Source organism: Acinonyx jubatus, chromosome A1, assembly GCF_027475565.1.
Source record: "Acinonyx jubatus isolate Ajub_Pintada_27869175 chromosome A1, VMU_Ajub_asm_v1.0, whole genome shotgun sequence".
NCBI classification, from domain to species: Eukaryota; Metazoa; Chordata; class Mammalia; order Carnivora; family Felidae; genus Acinonyx; species Acinonyx jubatus.
Window position 1 is genome coordinate 142,548,525 of NC_069380.1, and position 18,752 is coordinate 142,567,276.

The following is an 18,752-nucleotide window of genomic DNA, read 5'->3' on the forward strand; positions in this document are numbered from 1 at the left end:
CTGACTTCCATTCTGATGAGGGTAGTGGCCTGTGGGCAAGGATACATCTTTTAACCTCCATTCTGCCTCCTTTTTTTAAAAAAAAATCTGGATTGAAAGTTGAAGAGGAGCTTTATTTACCTTGTTTATATGTACTTGGTTAGGTGACTGGAAGAAAATTGCCACTGAATCTCTAGTTTTTAAGGGTGCAACATTGGTGCTAATATTCTCAAGTGACTGGGGTATAAAGGCAGGCATATTGTGCAGTTCCTCAGTGACTATACTTCTTATAGGTAAGATTGTAAAGTTTGATAGACAATTTGGGTTAAGTTCCTTAAGGTGGTGCAGATGTGAATGGTTAGTCATTGGTTCCTTTCTGTTGCTTGCCACCTTTCAACTGAGTAAGTTAAGTTTGTTTTGTTCTTACCAGGGACACTGCCACCAGGGAAAACCTCAGTGAGCCCCTCACTGGGTCTCCCTGGTACAGTATTTTTAAACTGAGAATATGGAAAGGGATTGCAGACTGGCTTTAAGCCACCTTCCAAGTTTGTTTCGTTTGGTTGTTTTATTTATTTTGAGAGAGAGAATGAAAGCAATTGGGAAAGGGGCAGAGACAGAGGGAGACAGAATCCTAAGTGGGCTCTGCACTGCCAGTGCTCGTCAAACTCACAAACCCATGAGATCATAACCTGAGCCCCTCCGGTGCGCCTACTGAGCCACCCCGGTGCCCACACCCTCCGAGTTTTAATATGGATGGGGTGACAGCTACTTCAAAGTCTTCCTTTCATTTATATTTCTTCCAGAGAGTGATTGCTCCTTTCCTGTCTTTGATTTTTGATGATAGTCTACGTTTTCATGAATACACCAAGATTTTATTTTATACCTAACATTTAGAGGTTATTTGGTGAAGATCTTAATTTTTGACAGGTTTCCTACCAGCACATAGGTCATAATCTTACGGTATTTTTGGTGGTGAACATAAACCAAGTTTGTATATGAAACGGTTACATTACAATTCACAATTCGAAAATGATAGTGTTCTTTTATTATCTACTTAATTTCACCTTTCCTAAATTGATATTTTTTTAAAAGGTATTTTATTTAACATAGGTAAGTAGGATGATTCAGGTTTTATAATCTGTGATAGGTGAAGGCTGACTGAGTACATAAAGCTATCAGTCTTAGTTCTAATTAATTGTAGCAGGGCTTGAGGTGCTGAGGTTCATGACCTGCCAGTCTTCACATTGTCTTTCATGATGGGAAAGACAGTTCACCCACAGTTCTTTCTAGAGCTGGAAGTATTTTATTCTGTGAAGAATGGAAGGCAAAGACCTTGTCATTCAGAAGTAAGGTTTAAATTATTTTGCATACATCAAGTTTTGAGATTAGACATAACACATCACTTTCCAATATAGGTTGTGGAAATCGGCAGAAGTAAAAAGAGACCACTGGAGAATGATGGGCCTGTTCAAAAGAAAGCAAAGAAAGTCCAAGAAAAGGAAGGAGGAAGTGATTCAGTAATGTCTGGGAATGTTGGTGAGTCTTGGGGCAAGGAGTCTTCATTCTCAGGAGTCATGACACTGACACTGTATTCTCCAAAGAGCAGAGGAGGTTATTGGAGAGTTGTGCCATTTTTTCCCTTTGTGGAAAAAAAATCTCCATTGCGCTTGAGTAGTGTGGCCCCTCCATATGTGGTGGTGTGAGTAGGAGGTTGGGGGAGTGGGGGTAAAGCTGGAATTCTGGAATTTGCTGTGGTTCTTCCCATTTTCTCTTTTATTTCTCCTACCTAATTTTTTGTCCTGATTTTTAAAAATGTTTATTTATTTTGAGAGAAAGAGAGTGAGCGAGAGAGAATCCCAAGCAGGCTCCATGCCCAGCGCAGAGCCTGATGTGGGACTTGATCCCACGACCATGAGATCATGACCTGAGCTGAAATCAAGAGTTGGATGCTTAATTGACTAAGCCACCCAGGCGCCTCTGTCCTGATTTTAAAAGTTTTATAAAAATTTCAAACATAGAAATGTACAAGGTAGACCATGAAAGGACACTATAGTCACTCCCTTTTAGTGAGGCCTTATTGTAACACATATTTTGTATGTTATGTATATTATATGCTGTATTTTTAGACCAAAGTAAGCCAGAGGAAACAAAATGTTATTAAGAAAATCATAGAAGAAAATATATTTACAGTAGTGTACTGTTATTTATTGAAAAAAATCCCCAGTAAGTGGACCTGTGTAGTTCAAACTATGTTGTTTAAGGGTCAACTGTATTTTATAAATTGTATTATACTGTATGTACTAATTTACAGCTATCATTTTCCACTTAACACTTCAAACAGTTTTCAATGTCAAAGACATGTAAATCTACCCTGTGCTTTTTTAGCATGGCAGTGTTCTTTCTGTATGCTAAAAGTCTTTGGATAAAACCACCATTCTTGAGCTCGTGTACTTCTGGGGGTGGTGTTGGATTTATAGATGGCTGAGCAATGTTTCTTTAGTTTTTGGCCTCAGAGAGCTTGTTATGAGATGACAGAAAATGCTTCTTTCTTTATTATCCCTCAAAATGAGGTAGAGAATGAGACAAAGGAAAAGCCGAAAAAGTCTCATTTTAGTGGGTCAGCATAAAGGTATCTATCCTTCCTCAGAAGGTAAAATTTGGATTTGGGGTCAGCATGAAAGCCTTAGTATGAAATAACTATAGAGATGGGAAGTTATGCTTAAAGAGAAAGATAAATCTGATAATACCCTTTCTGTTGTCAGTAAGGCAGTTGACTTACGATGTTTTGAAATAAGACCTTTGCTACTTGTTAAAAATGGCGCTCGGGAAAAAAGGAAAGGAACACCTACCAGTCAAGCTCTTCCATTTGGTTTCCAGTCTTATTAGACCTTGTGCTTCATTTTCGATCAGTTCTCCTGCTGTGTTTTCAAATTCAGTAATCTTCTGTGGTGTCTAATTTGCCATAAATCTCGTTCAGTGAAATGTTTGTTTCAGATATTATACTTTTCACCCTTAGAATTTCTACTTCTTTTAAAAAACACTCCTGTTTGTCTGTGTGAATTATATCTCAGTAGAGCTGTTACCAAAAAAAAAAAACCCCAACAAAAACAAAAACAAAAAAACCCAAAAAAACCCACAAAACAAATTCAAAGAAACAAAACTTCCCTTTTGTTCTTTATTTTTTTTAATTTATTTTGTTCTTGTTTTTTTTCTTTTTTGATTATGTGGAATATATTTATAATATCATGTCTCTATATGGTAATTCTGTCATCTCTGTCATTTTTGGGTCTGTAACCCTTGACTGTTATTTCCTTCTTTTTTCATGTCTAGAAATTGTTTTGATCACAGATACTTTGGACTCTCTGTTAATTACATGTTAGGTTTTGTGTTTCTTTAACGAACGTTGGATATTGTTCTTGCAAGCAGTTAAATTCTTCGTGGATTTGTTTGATCTTTTTAAGAATTGCTTTTAAATTTTGGAAGAGAAGATTTAGAGTAGTTCTTAAAGTTTGATTTTCTAGAGTTAGAAAGGAGTGCTCGGTAGCAGTAGCACATTATTGTATAGTATTTCTACTACCGGGAGACGACAGACATTAATAACCTTTAGAACATAGGTAATAGTGAAGGATAGTAACACTTTTATAAGATGATGAGGTTTGAGTATTTATTATCTTTGTTTTTAATATAATTTATTTAATTGTAAGTTTATATAATCTAATTTGTAATAATGGCTGTGTTTGACAACTGGTTCACAAAATTCTTAAAGATTTAACAGTTGCCTCTAGTAAGTAAGCCAATATCAACTGGCCATATCTAATACACCACTAGTATGTAAGCTAGTTTGAGTTTTCTCATAGCTTGAGTCTCCAAGGATGACCACCCGGAGAGTCAGACAGAAGCTGTATTGATTTTAAGATCTAGCTCCAGAATTTACATAGTGTTGCATCTGCCTTACTGTGTTGGTTGAGTTAGTTACAAAGATCTGTCTTCGTTCAATGGGAGAGAACATATAGATCCTGTCTCTCAGTACAGGAACATCAGCATCACATTGTAGGAAGAGCAAATGGGATGGGATATATATGTTTGGCCATTTTTGATAAATAAAATCTTCTACATTGCTCAAAATTCAGACTTGACATTTTCTGTTATTAATATTCTTATATGAATTACATAAACATAGAACTCTATCTCAGAAGCATTTTGATAAATACAAATATCTGTTATCTTAATGCTATACAAATAAATTCACACTTTTATGAATACAATCCAAAGACTTGTAACCCGCCCCCATCCTGGGAAAGTTATATTACATCTGTAGAAGGGAAGGCCTTGTATAATATACACACTCATAGTATAGAGTGATTCATGTATACATTTTATTTTTCTATTTATGTATTTATTTACATCCAAGTTAGTTAACACATAGTGCAATAATTTCAGGAGTAGATTCCATTGATTCATCCCCTACGTATAACATGCAGTGCCCATCCCAACAAGTGTCTTCTTTAATGCCCTTTACCCGTTTAGCCCATCCTTCTGCCTCACTCCTCCAGCAACCCTCAGTTTGTTCTCTGTATTTAAAAGTTTTGGATGTTTTGTTGCCCTCCTTGTTTTTATATTATTTTTGCTTTCCTTCCCTTATGTTCATCTGTTTATATCTTAAATTCCTCATATGAGTGAAGTCACGATATTTGTCTTTCTGTGACTAATTTGGCTTAACATAATACCCTTTAGTTCCATCCACATAGTTGCAAATGGCAAGATTTCATTCTTTTTTGATTGTTGAGTAATACTGCATATATATGTGTGTGTGTGTGTGTGTGTGTGTGTATACATACACCACATCTTTGTTATCCATTCATCTGTTGGTGGACATTTGGGCTCTTTCCATACTTCAATTATTGTTGATAGCACTGCTATAAACATTGGAGTGCATGTGCCCCTTTGAAACAGCACACCTGTATCCCTTGGATAAATACCTAGTAGTGCGACTGCTGGGTCCTAGGTAGTTGTATTTTTAGTTTTTTGAGGGACCTCCATACTGTTTTCCAGAGCAGCTGCACCATATTGCATTCTCACCAGCAGTGCAAAAGAGATCCGTCTGTTGTTGCCTGAGTTGTTAATTTTAGCCATTCTGGGGGCACCTGGGTGGCTCAGTCGGTTAAACGTCCGACTTCAGCTCAGGTCATGATCTCTCGGTTTGTGAGTTCAAGCCCCGCGTCGGGCTCTGTGCTGACAGCTCAGAGCCTGGAGCATCTTTCAGATTCTGTGTCTCCTCCTCTCTCTGCCCCTCCCTGCTCATGCTCTGTCTCTCTCTGTCTCTTAATAATAAATAAATGTTTAAAAAAAATTTTAGCCATTCTGATAGGTGTGAGGTGGCATCTCATTGTGATTTTGATTTGTATTTCCCTGATGATGAGAGATGTGTCGGCCATCTGGAGTCTTCTTTTGGAGAAGTGTCTATTCATGTCTTTTGCCCATTTCTTCACTGAATTATTATTTTTTGGGGGCATTGAGTTTGGTAAGTTCTTTATAGATTTTGGATGCTAACCCTTTATCTGATATGTCATTTGCAAATATCTTCTCCCATTCTGTTGGTTGCCTTTTAGTTTTGCTGTTTCCTTTGCTGTGCAGAAGCTTTTTATCTTGATGAAGTCCCATTCATTCATTTTTGCTTTTGTTTCCCTTGACTCCAGAGACCTCTTGACTAAGAAGTTGCTATGGCCAAGGTTAAATGGTCTTTTGCCTGCTTTCTCCTCTAGGATTTTGATGGCTTCTTGTCTTACATTTAGGTCTTTCATCCATTTTGAGTTTATTTTTGTGCATGGTGTAAGAAAGTGGTCCAGGTTCATTCTTCTGCATGTTGCTGTCCAGTTTTCCCAGCACCTCTTGCTGAAGAGACTGTCTTTATTCCGTTGGATATTCTTTCTTGCTTTGTCAAAGATTAGTTGGCCATACGTTTGTGGGTCCATTTCTGGGTTCTCTATCCTGTTCCATTGATCTGAGTGTCTGTTTTTGTGCCAGTACGATACTGTCTTGATGATTACAGCTTTGTAATACAGCTTGAAATCTGGGATTGTGATACCTCCAGCTTTGGTTTTCTTTTTCAGGGTTGCTTTGGCTATTTGGGGTCTTGTCTGCTTCCATACAAATTTTAGGATTGTTTGTTCCACCTCTGAAGAATGCTGGTGTTATTTTGATAGAAATTGCATTGAATATGTAGATTTCTTTGAGCTGTATCTACATTTTAACAATATTTTTTTCTTCCAATCCAGGAACATAGAATATTTTTCCATTTATTTTGGTCTTCTTTAATTTCTTTCATAAGCTTTCTCTAGTTTTCAGTGTATAGATTTTTCACCTCTTTGGTTAGATTTATTTCTAGGTATTTTATGGTTTTTGGTACAGTTGTAAATGGGATCGATTTCTTGATTTCTCTTTCCATTGCTTCATTATTGGTGTGTAGGAATGCAACTGATTTCTGTGCATTGATTTTATATCCTGCGACTTTGATGAATTAATGGATAAGTTCTAGAAGTTTTTTCATGGAATCTTTTGGGTTTCCCATATAGAGTATCATGTCTGTGAAGAGTGACTTCCTCCTTGCTGACTTGGATGCCTTTATTCATTTGTGTTGTCTGATTGCTGAGGCTAGGACTTCTAATACTAGGTTGAATAACAGTGGTGAGAGTGGACATCCCTGTTGTGTTTCTGACCTTAGGGGGAAAGCTCTCAGTTTTTCCCCATTGAAGATGATATTAGCGATGAGTCTTTTCTATATGAGTTTTATGATCTTGAGGTATGATCCTTCTATCCCTGCTTTCTCGAGGCTTTTTATCAAGAAATGATACTGTGTTTTGTCAAAAGCTTTCTCTGCATCTATTGAGAGAATCATGTGGTTCTTGTCCTTTCTTTTATTGATGTGATGTATCACATTGATTGTTTTGTGGTTATTGAACCAGCCCTGCATCCCAGGTATAAATCCCACTTGGCCATGGTGAATAATTATTTTAATGTATTGTTGGATCCGGTTGGCTAGTTGTTGAGGATTTTTGCATCCATGTTCATCAGGGAAATTGGTCTGTAGTTCTCCTTTTTAGTGGGGTATTTGGTTTTGGAATCAAGGTAATGCTGGCTTCATAGAAAGAGTTGAAAGTTTTCCTTCCATTTCTATTTTTTGGAACAGCTTCAAAAAATAGGTGTTAACTCTTCTTTAAACGTTTGGTAGAATTTCCTTGGAAAGGCTTCTGGTTCTGGACTTTTGTTTTTTGGGGGATTTTTGATTACTGATTCGATATCTTTACTGGTTATGGATCTGTTCAAATTTTCTATTCTTGTTTCAGTTTTGGTAGTTTAAATGTTTTTGGGAACTTGTCCATTTCTTCCAAATTGCCCAATTTATTGGCATATAATTGCTCATAATATTCTCTTATTTGTATTTCTGCAGTGTTGGTTGTGATCTCTTTCATTCTTGCTTCTGTTTATTTAGGTCCTTTTTTTTTTTTCTTTTTGATCAAACTGGCTAGGTTTATCAATTTTGTTAATTCTTTCAAAGAACCAGCTCCTGGCTTCATTGATCTATTGTACTGTTTTTTGTTGTTGTTGTTTCAATAGCATTGATTTCTGCTGTTCATTCTTTAATAGGATGTGCTTTTGTCTCCCAAGTATTGATTGTCTTTCCAAATTTTTTCTTGGGGTTGATTTTGAGTTTCATAGTGTTGTGGTCTGAAAATATGCACAGTATGATCTCAATCTTTTTATACTTGTTGAGGTCTGATTTGTGTCCCAGTATGTGATCTATTCTGGAGAGTGTTCCATGTGCACTTGAGAAGAATGTGTATTCTGCTGCTTTAGGTTGAAATGTTCTGAATATACCTATTAAGTCCATCTGGTCCAGTGTGTCATTCAAAGCCATTGTTTCCTTGTTGATTTTCTGTTTAGATGATCTGTCCATTGCTGTAAGTGGGGTGTTGAAGTCCCCTACTATTATAGTATTAGTTTCAGTGAGTTTCTTTATATTTGTGATTAATTGATTTATATATTTGGGTGCTTTCACATTTGGAGCATAAATGTTTACAGTTGTTATATCTTGGTGGATAGACCCCATAATTATGATGTAATGCCCTTCTTCATCTCTTGTTACAGTCTTTATTTTAAAATCTAGATATATGGCTACTCCAGTTTTCTTTTGTCGACCATTAGCATGATAGATGGTTCTCCATCCCCTTACTTTCAATCTGAAGGTGTCTTTAGGTCTAAAATGGGTCTCTTGTAAACAGCTCATAGATTAATCTTATTTTCTTATCCATTCTGTTACCCTCTATCATTTGATTGGAGCATTTAGTCTATTGATGTTTAGAGTGAGTACTGAAAGTTATGAATTTATTGCCATTATGTTGCCTGTAGAGTTGGAGTTTCTGGTGGTGTTCTCTGGTCCTTTCTAGTCTTTGTTGCTTTTGGTCTTTCTTGTTTGTTTGTTTGTTTGTTTTTTTCATATTTTCTGCTCTAAAATTTCTCACAGGGCTGTTTTAATGGCCACAAACTCCTTTAGTTTTTGTCTGGGAAACTTTTTCTCTCTCCTTCTGTTTTAAATGACAGCCTTGCTGGATAAAGAATTCTTGGCTGCATATTTTTCCAGTTCAGCACATTGAATATATCCTGCCACTCCTTTCTGGCCTGCCAAGTTTCTTTGGATAGGTCTGCTGCAAACCTGATCTGTCTTTCCTTGGAGGTTAAGATCTGTTTTTCCCTTGCTGCTTTCATGATTCTTTCCTTGCCTGAGCATTTTGTGAATTTGACTATCATATGGCTTGTTGATGGTTGGTTTTTATTGAATCTAATGGGAGTTCTCCATGCTTCCTGGATTTTGAGGTCTGTGTCTTTGCCCAGGTTAGGAAAGTTTTCTGCTATGATTTGTTCATATAAACTTTCTACCCCTTTTTCCTCTCTTTTCATCTTCTGGGACTCCTGTGATTCTGAAGTTATTCCTTTTTAATGAACCACTGATTTCTCTAATTCTTAAGTTGTGCTCTTTTGCCTTAGTTTCCCTCTTTTTTCTGCTTCATTATTCTCCATAAGTTTGTCCCTATATTGGTGATTCGCTGCTCTGCTTCATCAGTCCTTACCGCTGTGGCATCCATTTGAGATTGCATTTCAGTTATAGCATTTTTAATTTCGTCCTGACTAGCTTTTACTTCTTTTATCAACACATTAAGGGATTCTATGCTTTTTTCAACCCCAGCTAGTATTCTTATTATCATGATAATAAGAATTATAAATTCTTATTAAATTTTATTAAATTTATTTTACTAATAAATTATTAAATTTATTTAATTATTAAATTAAATTTATTAAATTATTAAATTTAATTTAATTATTAAATTAAACTTATTAAATTAAATTAAATATATAAATTCTATATAATAAGAATTCTAAATTCTTGTTTAGATTTCTTGCTTGCTGTGTCTTTGTTAAGTCCCTGACTGTCACTTCTTCCTGTTCCTTATTTTGGGGTCAGTTCCTTCGTTTCATCGTTTTGGAGGAGGAAAAAGAATTAATAAAATAAAAAAACATAAAAATTAAAAAATTAGGAACAACACAAAAGAATCAAATAAATGGTACTAGATCCTAGGTGTGTTTTTGTTCTGGTTGTGAAAGAAGCTTGATGGAGTAGTGAAAAAAGGGAGAGAAAAGAAAAGGAAAAAAGAGGGGATAAGGGAAAACGTTTGACGATTAAAAAAAATGAACACAGTAAAATAGAATAAAATGAAAGTAAAATAGAATTTAAAAAACTTACAAGAAAGTAAAAAAAATAGTAAAAAAGAATTAAAAATACTTTTTATAATAACAGAAAATATAAACTTTTTCTTTCTGTATTTAAGAACCAGAAAAGAAAAAGAAAAAAATTTGAGTAGATGGACCAGGAAACAGAATGAAATAAGATGGAAATTACATCCAGTTTCCCCTAGAAGTCAAACTATGAAGCACTTTATAGTCCATAAACTAAGCAGGCATAGAGACTGGTGGTGTTCCTCTAGAGTGTGGTTGGCCCAGTTGGTGTAACACCTCCATTCTCCACTAGGTGGTGTTGCTTAGTTTACTGGGGTGGATCGTTGTGGTGCTTATAGGCGTGTATACCCAGGAGCTGGAGGAGTGAAAATGGTGTCACCCAGCTAACCAGCCTCTATTATCAGAACTCTGTGCTCTCGCCCACTGGCAATCAAGCACCCCTCCTTTGTCTCCAGCTTCCATCCACTCCCCACTTCTACACTGTCGGTGACCAAGCCAGGTGACTTCCAGGTGGCACCTCCCTCCCAAGTTTTATCTCAGATGGGGCTGTATTTCCAAATCCAGCACTTCTGAGGGCCCTGCAGCTTTGACCTGCTCAGACCCTCTGGGGGAGGGTCTCGCAGAGCAATGGCCTGTTGCCAACCTGCCCCCAGGAATGTTCCAGAGACCGCGCTGCTGCCAATGCCCAGAGACTGTGGTGGGGTGCCAGCCTGTCCCAGAAAAAGTTTGCACGATTGTGTAGCAGCAGCGTTTCAGGGATTATGGTAAATCACAACACACATCTGGCACCAGGCTTTATCCTTAACTTCTTTGTTCCGACACCAGCAAACATGGCTGTTCTCTGGGGTCTGATGAGACCTTTGTATGTGGGGAGGCCCCACAGCTTACCAAATGTCCTCCCAGCAGGGGAGCTGCCTTTCGCCATGTGGCCCGAGGACCCCTTGGACCTCACTGTCTGCTCCTGGGGATTTTGCCCTTACCACCAGAGCTCTGCCAGGTATTGAGCTGCAGAGTTTTAGACTCTGTGCTCCCCCTGTTTATAGAATCTTAATGGTATTTAAACCCTCTCCTTTCTCCTTTCTCCTTTCTCCTTTCTCCTTTCTCCTTTCTCCTTTCTCCCTTTCTTGTTCATTCCCTTGCAGCTGTTTCCACTCTTCTACTTTCTCTCCAGCTGCTTTCGGGGAGGGGTGCTTTACTCGTACTCTTCCTGTCTCCATCCTCTCTCTGCAAGCAAAAACAGCTCCCTCCCCTCCATGGTTTCTCTCTCCCCCAGTTCACCTCTTCACACTTAGTACCTGCTGAGTTCTCTAGTTCAAGTTGTGCACATTGTTGTGTTAATCCTCACATCAGTTTTCTAGGTGTGCAAGATGGTTTGGTGTTGATCTAGCTGCATTTCAGGGATGAGAGACACAAAACAAACTTCCATGTTACTCTGCCATCTTGGCCCCTGATTCATGTATACATTTTGAAAAGGGGAGAATAATTTGAAAGATTCAAGTGTACATTATCCTAGTTACAAGATTAGCAGGAGACAAGGTAAAATATACATCTGAAGAGAGCTTTAAATATAAATATAAAATATATGTATATGTATAATTAAATATAAATATGAAAAGTTTTAAACTCTTAGGAATAGGCAAAACACAAGTTTGCCCTCAGAGTGTTTTTGCTTTAATAGGAAAGGTAAGAGATGATACGCAATCCCTTTTTCATCATATTTAGTAGTAGGAAAAATAATGTATTCTGGCATATGGTAGATAGTAGACAGTAAATGATAGTTTTCCTTCTTTTTTATGGGTTGCTTGCCTATGAGTAACTGCCAGGTGGCAGATTGTGGTAAATGCTATGGCAAAATGTGATCTTCTTACAGGGACATGGACAAAAGATGATTTTAAGCTAGGGGAGTTACCAAAGAGTTTCATGGAAAAAGTAGTTTTGAGAGGGATCTTGAAGAATGAGTATGATTTTGACACATAGAAATTGGGGTCAGGGCATTCCAGGGAGAAAGAGTAGCATGAGCAAAGCTGTGCAGGTGGGATAGCAGGTGTGTTGGGAAAGGGTGGTGATCTGCCTTCCTTGGTGAACCCCCTGGTGTTGGTATCTCTAGGTCTTTCCCATTAAGATGATCAGTTCTGACAGACCAGTCTTCCCTGCTCTTGGCCTGGAGTGGGGAGCTCTGGCTGCCTATGTTATGAGAGCTAATGAAGAAGAGGCTGGGGTCTTAGCTTACAGTAAACCCATCTTCCCATTATTCCTCTGGCTTGGACTCAGTACTCCATCTTTGCTGTGCCTGTTTTACCTTCTCCAGAGGAACTTTCAGTCTTCTGCCAGGTGGAGGAAGCACAGCTGCCCTTGAGCTTGGAGTAGGGTAGGGGTTTAGGATCAACTTGCTTTGAGCCAGTCTTCTTTATTTTAGAACCTCCCTTTATTACATATTCTGCTGCCCCGATTCCTGAGCCTTTTAATTTTTTCGTGTTATAAATGGTATTGGTTCTTAGTTTTCTTCACTACTGGTTTTGGATTTAGCTTTCAGGTGTGCTAAATTGGTTATTGTTTATTCATTTTTCCTTCTAGCTTCAGATATTTTATTTGTACCTGTCACCTCTCCTTTTCTCTCTGTCCTTATCTGCTCATATATTTAAAAAAAAAAAAGGCAAAACCCTGCTGTAGTTTGTAATGGAGTTTCATGGCCAAGGGAAATTATATGTATGTTTCAGCATGCTATCTTTACCCTGGATCTAAACGTTTCTTTATTTCCTTATCATGTTGTAGTTAGTTTTATTGCTTTAATGAGAAGCTCCCTCAAAAATCTTACACTGGTTATGAATTGATATATGAGAACAAAATACTATTGTTATATTTTCTTCTAATTTGCTAACTAAGAGCCAAAGAAATGTCTGAGGATGAAGACTGTTTTAAAGTCTCTGGAAAAATTGAAAGAATTCTGCTGCGATTCTGCCCTTCCTCAAAATAGAGTCCAGACACAGCCTCCTCAGGAGAGATACGCAGTTCTGCCAAAATGTACTGATTTTGATGATATTAGTCGTCTCCGTGCAAAGAATGCAGTTTCTTCTGAAGATTCCAAATCTCAAGTTAGTCAAAAGGTATGTGTTATATAGATGAATACCGATTACTCAGATCAATAGGTTCTTTTTTTTTTTTTTAATTAATTTCTTTTCTTTTAAGTTTGTATGTTTATCTTGAGCGAGAGATTCCCAAGCACTGTCATTGCAGAGGCTGATGCGGGGCTCCAACTCACGAGCCCTGAGATCATGACCTGAGCCAAAACCAAGAGTCAGCTGCTTAAATGACTCAGCCACCCAGGTGCCCCAGTAGGTTCTGAGGTGCCATTAGGTTCTCTGAGTTCACACAAGGCAGTTGTTCCCAAACTTGGATAATCACCTGAATTAGCTGAGGCTGCTTTTGCATTTTAGTTAATTTTTTCAGTCCCTAGAGATTCTGATTTACTTTGTATTAATGAGGGATGAATTGGTTTGTATTAAAGTGTAATAAAAACCAGGTGATTCTGATGTACAGCCTGGATTATGAGCCCCTGACTTGGGGAGATTCTTGATAATAAATACTAGCACAGTGTTTTATAGTCCTTAGAGTTACCATCATTAGCCTGGAAAATCACAGGCAACATATATTGTTTCTGTGGTTTTTAGTTGAAAGCTTGGTGATATAAATTCAAAGGCAAACTAAATATATATAGATCTTTACTTCCACTGTTATATGATACATTAATGTTTTTTTCATCGTTGCCAAATTAGGAATTTAACTTTTGCTCCATCACTAATATCTCCAATTCAGAACAGTGCTTCTCAGCCCAGCTTTAAATTAGAATCACCTGGAGGACTTTAAAAACAGATAAAGACTTTTCTTCAGAATCATATTGGTCTTCACTAAGAACTGACTTTGCATGTTGTTTAAAGTTTTCATTTTATTTTATTTTATTTTTTTCAAAGTTTTTATTTTTATTTTTGAAGGAGAGAGAGACAGAGCATGAGTGGGGGAAGAGCAGAGAGAGGGAGACACAGAATCCAAAGCAGGATCCAGGCTTTGAGCTGTCAGCACAGAGCCTGATGCAGGGCTGGAACTCATGAACTGTGAGATCATGACCTGAATTGAAGCTGGACGCTTGACCAACTGAACCACCCAGACGCCCCTAAAACTTTCGTTTTAATGTGTAGCAATGGTTGAGAGCCAGTGAATTAGAGAAATACTTCCTTTTATTTTTTTGAGTCATTTAAATGAAAAACTATGGATTTTTGAAAAGTTATGGATTGAAAGCTATGGATTCTTTACTCAGAAAAATACACCAACACGATTTTGTATATATTATTAAGAAGTTTATACTTCTTCCCACCAAGTCCAGATTTATGAGTTCCTCCTTCAACTAAGCTGAGATCCATTGACTTATCTTAGGTCATCAGGAAAAAAAAAAAAGGGTGTTTTGTTTTTGTGGGTTTGTTTCTTTAATTTACACTTTCTTTTAATACTTAGAAGCAGTTCACCTGAGTGTAGTGGTCATAAAGTATAGATATCAAAAAGTTTGTCTATTAAATCTCATTTTATTAATTGGAGAATTTATCCTAGGGCTTCATGAGAGCTTGTTAACTAGTTATACATAAAACAACCAGCTTGTTGTTTCTGATTCACTGCACATTAGAAGTCACCAGTTAGAAGGGACACCTAGAAGTAGTACATGGACATCATTACAGGAGATACCTGACTGTTTGGTGTTATGGAAGGACACACATGAATGGTAAAAAGCTACCAATTGAAGTTAAATGCCCAGGGTCTACAACCATTAGTGTGGGGATCATCTGCCTCGTAAGTCTTGGTAGGTTTTAAAATTCCCATTTTATTGTGCTGATCATCCTGTATTGTCAAGACAAAGTTAAATTGAGTTCAGAATGCTGTCCCTGAGAATATAAAAAAGAGTATAGTGTATCATAAGTTTTTCCACCCAAATGATGAAAAACAACTTGCTTGATACTCAAGTATCCAGATAGACTTGTTGGTATACTATATGGATAAAAGTTTCTTTCTGCATGCCTACTCTTCATTCCATATATGAATAAAGTATAAAGAACTTTTTTTCTATAGGAGATATATTTTCTTAAAGTTTTAAGTTTTACAATATGTAGTATTCCTGGATTTTACATAAAAGATATGGAAACGAAATAGAAAATCCATCAAAATTAAAAGCAGATGACATTCTCTCATCTGATACATTGACCCACTTTTCTGTTGCCACAACTCCCCACACTTCACCATACCTCACCATCTCATTGCTGATCTTTGGAGATTTGCTTGGCTACACTACTCAGACAAATTACATCTCTACCTGCTCTTGCAGCTAAGATGAATTTTTTAAACAGTTAGCAACTGTAGAGTACATGTTCCTGGACTTCCTCTTTGACCAGAGTCCCCTTGCTGCGCCATATAGGACATTTCTCTTTTTCTCTTCTCTTCCCCTGCTGATCACTCTGTTTTCAATACATACATACATATATATATATGTATATATATATATTACATATATATTTATTTATATATATATTTATATATATTTATATATATATTTATATATATTTGTGTGTATATATATATACACACAAATATATATAAATATAAATATATATTTATTTATAGAGAATGCATGGGGGAGGCAGAGAGAGAGGGAGAGAGAGAGAATCCCAAACAGTCTGCTGCTAACAGTGCCGAGCCCCACCCGGGCTCAAACTCAGAAACTGTGAGATCGTGACCTGAGCTGAAATCAAGAGTCAGATGCTTAACCAACTGAGCACCTGGGTGAGGTGCCCCTAGGCTATATTTTTAATTCCAAGTGTAGCTGATAAAATTTTCAGATGATAGCAGTGATACAGTGACAGTTAGTTAGAAGGCAGATTTATGCTACAAATTTGTGTCATTTTACCTTTTATATAAATAAATCCCATAAAAAGGAATTTGCCTTAAGCTCTAAACTGGAATTATGGTTTTCACACATGAAGGTAAGGATAGCAGGAATACTAATGTTGAATTGTGACTTTGTGTTTTGTATTTTCCAAAAGCTCTGTGTCATATTTCTTTACCAAAAAAATTGTGCTTCTTTCTTGGAATCAAGATTAATGGAATATACTTTCAGACTGTGCTTGGAAATTTGAAGCATTAAGTGCAGCTATAACAGATAGCATATGCTTATTGAAAGTGGTTTTACTTATTGTTGAGAGACAGATATTCATGTCTGCTCACTTTTTGTGCCTTATGCATCTGGGAATAAATAAGGAAAAGAAGAATGTTAATTACAGTAGATTTAATGAAATAAAACTTAAAAAGAGGTATATAACTCTTTAAAATATGTAGGTTTTTAAAATTTCCTTAAATAGTTGTACAGAGTTTAGTTTGGCTCATTTTTTAAAAGTCTTTTACTCTGAAAAATTTCAAACTTGCAAAAATGTTTATCTGCATATACTATGTGCCTCCTACAAACTTTCACTTAGATAAACTAATTATTAGGTTTGTGCTGAATTTGCATTCTCTCTCTTTCTGAAAACTATTACTATGGTTAATACTTTGTAAACTATAAAAATCTTTTTGGTTGCCAGGACAAGACACTTTTCGATCTCAGTCCTTCTGGATCTTCACAAAAGGGTAATGACAGTTTACAGACAACTTCTGATCCTAAACCATCTAACAAACGGACCAAAAGCATCTACACACCTTTAGAATTACAGTACATTGAATTGAAGCAGCAGCAGAAGGATGCAATTTTGTGTGTGGAATGTGGATACAAGTATAGATTCTTTGGGGAAGATGCAGAGGTGAGTTATTTTTGCAAATACTGTTCCATGTTTTCCTTATCCAGCCTTAAGTATTTTGCAATATTTTTGTTTCCATTTCTGACCTTATGAGAGAGCTAACGTGATCAGTTGCCCTTGAAAAATGCTATCATTTAAAGTAGAAACTATAAATAAACAGGGGCAAACTTGGTGGATGCTAGGCTTTTAGGGGAGGAAGTGAGGAACCCCTTTTGGAATGTCGTGTCTGTTCTCCATGGTGCTCACCCAGTACCTTTCATCCGTTGCACGGTGATTGGATGAATCACTTAGTGAATGAACCATAATCGTGTGAGTGTTTACGTTTCCTGATGAAGACTCAAGCAGAAGAAATTTTGAGATGACCCATTTACTCTTAATTTATAAATTTTGATAGCCAGGAACATAGTTCCATGTCAGCGGAAGAGCACATTAACAGCCAGCCATCCACAGAAGGTGTTTGAAGTGTTACAATGTCTTTGTATGTCCATCATCTTGTTATGCTAGTCTGAGTTGATTTTGTGTTTGATTTTGAGGTATTTGATATAGGCCGAAGTTAACGAACATCAGAAGTGAATTTGAGTATTTAGTGGGCAGGCTTAGGGAAAGCATTGCTGGTGATGTCCTGTTGGAGTCATGCGTGATTGTGATCCTTCCACACTTTTAAGTCTCTGGCATCATGCATCATATGTCCTCAGAGAGTGATGAGGTGGCACATCTAACATCTATCTTGTGTGATAGGAAGTACAGACTTTGCCAACTTTTTTCTTCCAGCTTTTAAAATCCTATTGTGGCACAAAAGTGATGTTCTTTAGTTCAGGTAGCATCATGTGTTTGGTGTCATGAAGTAAAAGTTTGAAATAGCAGGTTTTCTGGGGACACAAACAGATATGTAGTTGTCATTGTGTAGGTAAAGGGTGAAAGAAAATGCTGTTTTCTCCCCTTCTCTCCAGGTTGAGTAGTAGATTTAGTCTTACCACCCAGTAAAGGCTGGTGTTTTCTAGCCTTGGGTGGGGCAGGGAATGAGAATGTTGGGATGAGCATTCCATGGCTCCAGTGGACAGTGTCTGAGCCGTGGTGTTCTCCAGTAGAAAGCGGGGAGTTAGGTGGTGCTGCCTGATTCTGCACTCCTCTCATTTATGCATCTGATTAACTAACCATACCAGGGGTTTCTCTTCTCACTTCCTCAAAGATGCCCACTGTCTGCGTAGCTTCAGAATTTATGTTTTATAGTATCTCCTAATTTTCAGTTCGTTGCATGTGCTATGTAGCAAATTCTTACTCTATTATAGTGTTTTGTTCTGCATTGAATATCATTGTGCAGGCTTTTAGGGGAGGCTCAGCACTTTAAGGTTTTGTTAGATCTAATCAGCATAGAAGACATGGCATATTTTTCCACGACATTGATATTACAGATGTTGGCTCTGAGGTTAGGTCATGGGAGCTGCCAAAAAATAGATTAAACTATAGGCTTCTGTATGGGGACTGTCTTTAAAATTTTGTATTGATAGGCCATTCATGTAGAGAAGAAGTGCACAAATCCTAAGTGTATACCTTGATGGATTTTTAGCAAAGTGAGTGAACACCACGTGGGGATTCTTGAAATAGACATTTATTGACACTCTCTTTTTTAATTTTTTAGGTTGCAGCCCGGGAGCTCAATATTTATTGCCATTTAGATCACAACTTTATGACAGCAAGCATACCTACTCACAGACTGTTTGTTCATGTACGCCGCCTCGTGGCCAAGGGATATAAGGTCAGCCTTGGCTTTGACTTGAGGGAACAGGGTGATTGGATTCCCTTCCAGAGAGTGAAAGCATGTTTCATAAGATGGTATTATAATGGGAATTTGGCATTTGGGAAACAAAAGTGTGTCACAATTATTAGCATTATATCTTTGTGAGTTTTTAGCTTATTAGATTTTTAAGGTAATTTTTTTTTAAGTTTACTAATTTATTTTGTGAGATAGAGAGAGAGCATGAGTAGGGAAAGATCAGGGAGAGAGGGAGAGAGAGAATCCCAAGCAGGCTCTGTGTTGTTAGTGTGGAACTTGATGTGGGGCTCAGTCTCCCGAATTGTGGGATCATGACCTGAGCTGAAATCAGTAATTGGGCACTTAACCATTGAGCCACCCAGGGGCCTCTAAAATAAATTAAA

At 37.2% G+C, this 18,752-nt stretch overlaps 1 protein-coding gene across 5 annotated transcripts in view; it reads left to right on the plus strand.

The window, feature by feature from the left end:
- Positions 1-18,752, plus strand: part of MSH3 (mutS homolog 3) — a 187,786-nt gene that overhangs the window by 1,042 nt on the left and 167,992 nt on the right. For all 5 annotated transcript variants that reach the window (XM_053224371.1, XM_053224369.1, XM_027039130.2 and 2 more), the window contains exons 2-5: positions 1,395-1,515; positions 12,652-12,872; positions 16,383-16,598; positions 18,235-18,351. In XM_053224371.1, coding sequence (XP_053080346.1) covers positions 1,500-1,515; positions 12,652-12,872; positions 16,383-16,598; positions 18,235-18,351 — 570 coding nt within the window. In that variant the 5' untranslated portion in view covers positions 1,395-1,499. The remainder of the gene's footprint in view (positions 1-1,394; positions 1,516-12,651; positions 12,873-16,382; positions 16,599-18,234; positions 18,352-18,752) is intronic.